This window comes from Fragaria vesca, linkage group LG2 (genome assembly GCF_000184155.1).
Source record: "Fragaria vesca subsp. vesca linkage group LG2, FraVesHawaii_1.0, whole genome shotgun sequence".
NCBI lineage: Eukaryota > Viridiplantae > Streptophyta > Magnoliopsida > Rosales > Rosaceae > Fragaria > Fragaria vesca.
Genome location: NC_020492.1, coordinates 16,501,008 through 16,508,226, shown reverse-complemented (window position 1 = coordinate 16,508,226; position 7,219 = coordinate 16,501,008). Strand labels below are relative to the sequence as shown.

At 40.1% G+C, this 7,219-nt stretch overlaps 2 protein-coding genes across 2 annotated transcripts; one reads left to right on the top strand and one right to left on the bottom strand.

The window, feature by feature from the left end:
• LOC101291687 (pentatricopeptide repeat-containing protein At4g02820, mitochondrial-like) lies at window positions 1-1,869 on the bottom strand. Its single transcript, XM_004290611.1, has 2 exons — window positions 1,594-1,869; window positions 1-1,382 (listed from the first exon to the last, which is right to left on the bottom strand). Exons 1-2 carry the CDS (start codon window positions 1,867-1,869, stop codon window positions 96-98), a joined length of 1,563 nt encoding a protein of 520 aa, XP_004290659.1. The 3' UTR covers window positions 1-95.
• Window positions 1,870-2,173: 304 nt separating this feature from the next.
• LOC101291395 (mitochondrial Rho GTPase 1-like) lies at window positions 2,174-6,819 on the top strand. Its single transcript, XM_004290610.1, has 14 exons — window positions 2,174-2,382; window positions 2,468-2,600; window positions 2,686-2,835; window positions 2,915-3,091; window positions 3,197-3,448; window positions 3,565-3,633; window positions 3,738-3,793; window positions 4,512-4,593; window positions 4,745-4,956; window positions 5,266-5,335; window positions 5,465-5,577; window positions 5,851-6,004; window positions 6,154-6,340; window positions 6,456-6,819. The coding sequence occupies exons 1-14, from the start codon at window positions 2,174-2,176 to the stop codon at window positions 6,527-6,529; spliced, it is 1,938 nt and encodes a 645-aa protein (XP_004290658.1). The 3' UTR covers window positions 6,530-6,819.
• Window positions 6,820-7,219: the final 400 nt, after the last annotated feature.

The window sequence follows — 7,219 nt, the reverse complement described above, 5'->3', positions numbered from 1 at the left end:
AATTAAGAACAGAAATACATGCCAACAATTTCAAAACTTCAAGGCTACAACAAAGGCTACAAGGCTAAGAACTTGAAAACTGAAACTCTGATGAACTATACAAAATTTTCTTCTGGTACTTCCGGAGGAGAGCATATGCCGGAAACCTCACTTGCACAGATTTTGCGGATCCTTTTTAGAAGTGATCGAGTCTCTTTATTCAATTCAACATTGTCCTTCTTCATCCGTTCTTCAACCAAAAGTGGCATTGTACCAGCTTGAGCATAAGTTCGTAGAAGTGAATTATATGTCTCAGCACTGACATGCCCAGCATTCCGAAGGAAAACCACTAGTTCCTCTGCCTCTTCAACATTGCCTTCCTCATTAAGCCTGCCAAATACTTCTGCAATCAATCTTTGATGGGGATCCCATTTTTTCACACTACCAACTGCTTTCTTAAAATACTCTAGCGCTTTTTTCGTATGCTCTTGTTTCAAAAATCCCCAGGTAAGAAGCTCCCAAGTACTGTAACAGGGGGTGACACCATTTTGCACCATGCGACTACAGAAGGTTTCAGCCACATCCATTTGGTCTCTGTTGATGTAAGCAGCAAGAATTATATTCGAGACCCTAGGATCATGAGTCCCAGAGACAGACTCCCACTCAGTATAGAGCTTCTCAGCTTCTTCGATCTGCTTGAGTTTCACAAGCGAAGCAATCATACATGTATACTCAGCGTCATTCATTTTGGGGAAATATGATTTTAGTTTCTTCCAGACTCTTTGAACACCAGCCTTGTCCCCAATGTTTGCATGAAGGCTGATGAGTGATGAATATGCAATTCGATTCTTCTGAGATGCCATTTTCTCCATCTCCTTCAAAGTGGCGGCTGCTTTTTCAATCTGTGAGCTTTTTATGTACAAGTTCGTTAGTGTGCTAAATGTCACCCAGTCCGGATTCACCTTTCTCTTCTTCAGTTCAAGAAACACTCTTTCTGCACTTTCAACATCATTTTGCGAAGCACAAACTGTTAACCATAGATTGTAAGTGACAACATCCGGTTGACTATGAACCTTCATCTCCCCAATTACATCCCTAACCTTGTCGAATTTCCCATCCGACACATACAAAGACAGCATGTGGTTATATGGAAGGGGATTCTTCACGTAACCACACTCTTTCATCTTTTCAAACAGAGCTTCCGCTTTGGCAGACTCTTTATTCTGCACATAGGTATGCAGAAGAGCTGAACACGTTATTCCATCTCTCATTTGCTCAGGTAGATCCTCGAAAAACTTCTCTGCGCTATTCATACCCCGAACCTTCGCAATCAAATCCAACTCAACAGCATAATCACCAGCTAGTAGCTTGATATCCTTTTGTAAAGTCATCCATTCGCATATCTACACTAACCATGCCACATTAAAACACATCCAATTCATTTTATCTACTAATTTGCCTATCATGATCAACACTAAATCATCAGGACTAATTAAGTCAAACTATTTGGTCAAACCCTAAACCCTAAATTTCATCAATCCTAAAATCAAATTCAAACAAAATATTAATACTTCATAAATAAAATCAGCATACAAAGTAGTGAAAGCAACAAACCTCGAGAGCATGCTTATAACGCCGGAGCTTCCGAAGCTCACGCACGATCCGATTGAGCTCATACTTCCGCACAGTGCCTCCTTCCTCCTTCCATTTCCCTATAGTAACCGCCGCGCTGCGTTTCGCATAAACCAAACTCAGAAGTCTCCTCCCCAGCGCGTCTCCTCCACCGCCAGACTCCTTCGTCGTTTTGGAGCTCACCACCTTCTCCACCTTCGCCGCCGCCGAGAAACGGCGGACAGCGGCGACGGAGCTTCGGAGGTTTCTAATCAACATTGTTATTCAACCTCAGAAACCACGCTCTCACTCTGAAGTAGTCCAGCTAATTTGGGCTTTCCTAATGGGCCTGAACCGGTTCCGGGTTCAGGTTTTGAGGATTATCCACGTGGCGTGGAGGAAAAGCGAGTAGCAGTGACTTGTTTATAAACGCAGCTTTCTGCCCACGCAAAGACTAGTCCCCAAACGAAAAAAACGGCAGCAAAATCGGCGTCGTCCAAATCTGATTCGCAGGTTCCAATATAAAAAAGCCTCTCTCGTTTACCCAATCGGCGAATTTCTCTTTCTTCCTTTTCAACCAGAGATGTCAGTACAACCTACCTACAGCGGCAGACGCACCGGCGTCCGCGTCGTCGTCGTCGGCGACCGCGGCACCGGCAAGTCGAGCTTGATCGTCTCACTTGCCACCGAGACCTTCCCCGAGAGCCTCCCTCCGGTGCTTCCCCCGACTACACTCCCCGCCGATTTGTATCCCGATCGTGTTCCCGTCACCATCATCGACACCTCATCCAGGTTAGTTGTAATTTCTTCTTCATCGTAAATCTCTACACAATGGAGCTCCGTTTGGTTTTGATTTTTATTTTGTGTGGATTATTAGCTTGGATAGTGGTGTTAAACGAAGCGAAGAGCTGAAGCGAGCTGATGTAGTCATGCTGACGTATGCTTGCGATCAGCCGATCACGCTGGATCGTATCTCTGGCTACTGGCTCCCTGAGCTTCGTCGTTTGGAGGTTAGGCTTTGTGAATTAATTCTAATTGTGTTTTTGCTTCGGCTGACCTTAAGTTTGTAGTTAAGGTGATTCGAAATGGTTTTAGGTGAATGTGCCAGTGATTCTGGTTGGATGCAAGATGGATTTGCGAGACGAGCACGATCCGATTAGCATGGAGCAGGCGATGACACCAATCATGCAGGCGTATAGGCAAATTGAGACTTGCATCGAGTGTTCGGCAGCTAATTTTCTGCAGGTATAGTCTGCGTTTTTAGTTTATGTTCAGATTTTGTGCAAGAGATTGAAGATTGAGCAACGATTTTGTTGTGTTTTAGGTTCCGGAAGCATTCTATTATGCTCAAAAGGCGGTTCTTCATCCCACATTGCCTTTGTTTGACCAAGAAACGCAGTCTTTGCAACCCCGTTGTGTTAGTGCTTTGAGAAGGATTTTTACTCTTTGCGATCAGGACATGGATGGTGCCCTCAATGATGAAGAGCTGAATGCATTTCAGGTTTCTTCTTCCCCATTGTGGAGAGGGTTTTGTGGATTTTTTTTTATTTTTTAATCCGTTGTTTAGTAGGTTTGTATTAATTTTTGCAACTGGTGGACAAACTAGGTTAAGTGTTTTGGTTCTGCACTACAACCTAATGAGATTATTGGAGTTCAAAGGGTTGTACAGGAGAAATTACCAGAGGGAGTCAACGAGAATGGGCTTACCCTTGATGGTTTCCTTTTTCTCCATGCCCTTTTCATTGAGAAAGGGCGTCTTGAGACAACTTGGGCAGTCATGAGAAAATTTGGATATGAAGATGATCTGCAACTCAGGGAGGATTTTGTCACAATCCCTTTCAAGGTGGCTCCAGATCAGGTATAGCACATTTTTTTTTTATCACAAATACTTCGGCATTGTAATTCGTAACTTTTTTTTTTTTTCGGCGACCAGTTTTAGTGTCAAATACTTAACTCTTATTTGTTATATATTAGAGTGTGGAGCTAACAACTGAAGCTGTGGAATTCCTGAGGGGGATATTCAGATTACACGACACTGATAATGTATGCTCTAATATCTTATCTCAATTACACTTTTTTGCCTCTGCATGCAATTTATATTCTGTCTTTGTTTTATATATCTAATTTATATTCTGTGACAATACTAGGATGGAGCTCTACGACCTAATGAGCTTGATATGCTATTTGCTACTGCTCCAGAAAGGTAAAATCATTAATTACAACTTATTTCTTAGTTTGCTGTGGTATACATTCTGTTGATTTGCATAGGTAGTTCTGTTTTCTACCAGACCCCCAGAAAAAAAAGGTTCAATGAATGGTTACCATCATATAATGCAGCTCTTGCAGATGATAATTGATTATCGGTAGAGGGCTTCTACACACTTTTCCAGTTTAATGAGCAATAAGTTTGCCTTCCTCACATAAAGTCAATCTCTTGATTGTTCAAATGGCATCCTGGCATATAGTGCAACCATCATGTGTAACTAGGCTCCATGTCCAATCTTTTGATTTTGTTAACACACAAAGAAAGGACATGATTCTGTCATCTGTAGCATGGAGCCCTCTCTAATCCAATCATTTTATTTTCTTAACACAAAAGTAGAAGACATCTTTCTGTCATGTGTAACATGGAGCCCTTTCTAATCCAATCTTTTGATTTTCTTAACACACAAAAAAAGACATCCTTTGTAATATAAGTCTGAAAATGCAAAGTCTGATAGCCAGAAAATTTCTGTGAGATATTACACAGTTGACAGTTCCTATCTTTTTTCTGATAAAGTAGAATATATCATAAGTTCTTATTCTGAGTGTGTCCTGAGTAAGATGTTGAGTTTCTTCACATATACTTCATTAGCATTCTGTCCATGATATTATCTATCCTGCGTATGGTTCTTAGAGTTCTGTTCATATCTGAGTTTCAGTCCTTGGAGCGAGCCTCCTTATCAAGGTGCTGCAGAGAGAACAGCATTGGGTGATTTAACGCTCAATGGATTTCTGTCCGAGGTGTGTATGCTCATCACCTTCCAAAAACATTTTGTCAATCTCTTCTTTGCTACAATTTTCAGGAGTTTGCTTATATTCGGTTCCAATATTCCACTTTATCCATTTTAGATGACATGCGTCTAACTGTAACTATGGATGATGATTGATGCAGTGGGCCCTTATGACACTAACAGATCCTGAGAAAAGCATGGCTAATTTGATATACACTGGATACCGCGGCAGTCCTGCTTCTGCCCTCCATCTTACTAGAAGGAGAAAAGTTGATCGTAAAAAGCAAAAGACTGAACGAAATGTTTTCAATTGCTTTGTCTTTGGTCCTAAAAAAGCAGGAAAGTCTGCTATTATCAATTCATTCATAGAAAGGTATTGCTCTCCCAAATTACTGTACTCAATATTGCTTTCGCAAAGTTAATAATGTATATGTTATATAATAATGACCTCCCATTTTTCTCAACCCTTTGTGGCAAACAAATTTATGTTGGTTATAACCTTCCTTAACTCCCAAGTTACTGGTATAAAGTATAAACTGCTGCACAATTGAAATCTTCTTAATCCATAACTGCTCATCTGAAAGAAACTAAATAGAAAATCTTTTATTTTTCACTGGTTATGTATTGCGGGTCAGTGACTTCACAGTATCTTATTACTTTATTATGCCATTATCAACTTCAGGCCTTTCTCAAAGATTGATGCTACCACAACTGGTGAGCGTTGGGCAGTGAATGCTGTTGATGAGGTTGGGGTAAGTGTAATCAGTTTGTACATATTAAATGTTTCCGTAGAGAAGATAGCAAGTTCAGTAAAGTCTGGATGTACATGACCGTCTATGTGCTGACTGCTTTCTTAATTCATGTCTTTATTTCTATTGAAGGGGAATAAGAAGACACTTATATTGAGAGAGATACCAGAAGACGAAGTTAAATTTCTCTTGTCCAAAAAGAATTCTTTGGCAGCATGTGATGTAGCTGTCTTTGTATATGACAGGTAGTTAAATTTTCTTCTGTTTGATTAATTCGTGGTTATGTTTTGTTTTGTGAGATCATTATTTCTAATTGTCAACCATTTGGCATGCTATACCCTTAAATGTAGATAACTTCAAGAAGGGGTTCCTCTTGGTTTTCTTTGCTTCATATTAAGCTAATCAATACTTTTATTTTTGGCTTGTTTGTTGAACTTATATATGCTTTAAGAATTCTAAATACAGTTGGTGTCCAATGTATATCATGTTCTGACATTTTTTCTTCTTTCACATTCCAGTTCAGATGAACATTCATGGAAAAGATCAAAAGAACTCCTTGCAGAGGTTGCTAGTAAAGGAGATGAAAGTGAGGACTATCTTGTACCTTGTCTCCTTATTGCTGCCAAGGATGATCTGGATCCATATCCAATGGCTGTGCGAGATTCTCTTGGGGTATATCAATTTCATTGTTTATCTATTATTGCTCAAATAGTTTCTTATATTTCTTTAAGAAGCATCACATGCTTCACAAATTTGCCATTTTATTTTCTAATATCTATCGAGAGGGTTTTAGCTGATAATTTATGTTTATTTCTGTGCAGGTTAGTCAAGAATTAGGCATAGAGGCACCTATCCGTGTGAGCATGAAGCAGAGCAATTTGAATAATGTATTTGGTAGAATTGTATATGCAGCTGAGCACCCTCATTTGAGCATTCCTGAAACTGAGACTAGGAAGAACCGCAGGAAATACCGCCAGCTGTTCAATCGATCTCTTACCTTTGTCTCAGGTATGTTGTACCCTCCATCCCTCCTTCAAGATTGTGGTTACGCGTCATTTCCAAGTTAATATTGCACTAGTTTATGTGCATTGTTCTTAATTATAAATCTGTCATCAAATTACAGTTGGGGCTGCTGCTGCTGTAGTTGGACTCGCAGTCTACCGTAACTATGCAGCGAGGAAAAGCTCGTCCACTTAGTCGCAAGACTTCAATTCTTGCTGCTGTCTGCTGCAGAGTTCTCAAAATTAGCTTCCTGTAGCCCTCCCTAAGGTCTTCTGATAGTTCTAGTGGGTATTCTTAGAAGTCACAACACACTTGTATAGAAATGCCTGCAATATTTTTTCCTAAAGACCAAAGTTCTGCTAGTCCAAATTATAATTTATGGTAATTTTAAACAAGATCATCATTATTGTGTGCTTTTGAAGATGATTAGAGTATTGTATTGAAAGTCATTTGAGAAGCTGGGTATTTATCTAGAATAATTATGTTCGACCGATTATCTCATAATTCTAGTTTGGCTGTTGAAGACTTCGTACTGGTTTGTATTGGTATCTGACTGGTGAGCACTAAACTTTATGTTAGTCTGGGACTTATTTCTTCTCCTGAAGTGGAGAGACCACAAGCAACTACTCTGCTAACTCGGGTGGGGGGACTCCTTATCCCTGAGGGATCTCACCTGGTGTTTAGGAAATTGTCTGGTTTTTGGGTGGTTTGAAATCCCACTTGAGAAACACTAATCACTAAACCAGTCTTTAGCTGGAGGCAACATCTTCGGATGAATCAGTATTTGAGTGTCGGCATTGACATGAGGTCTCTCACCATGTCTTTGTAGCTTGTTGGTTATAGCTGTGTAGTAGTGATGTAATTTGGGCAACAAGTTTTGTCTGC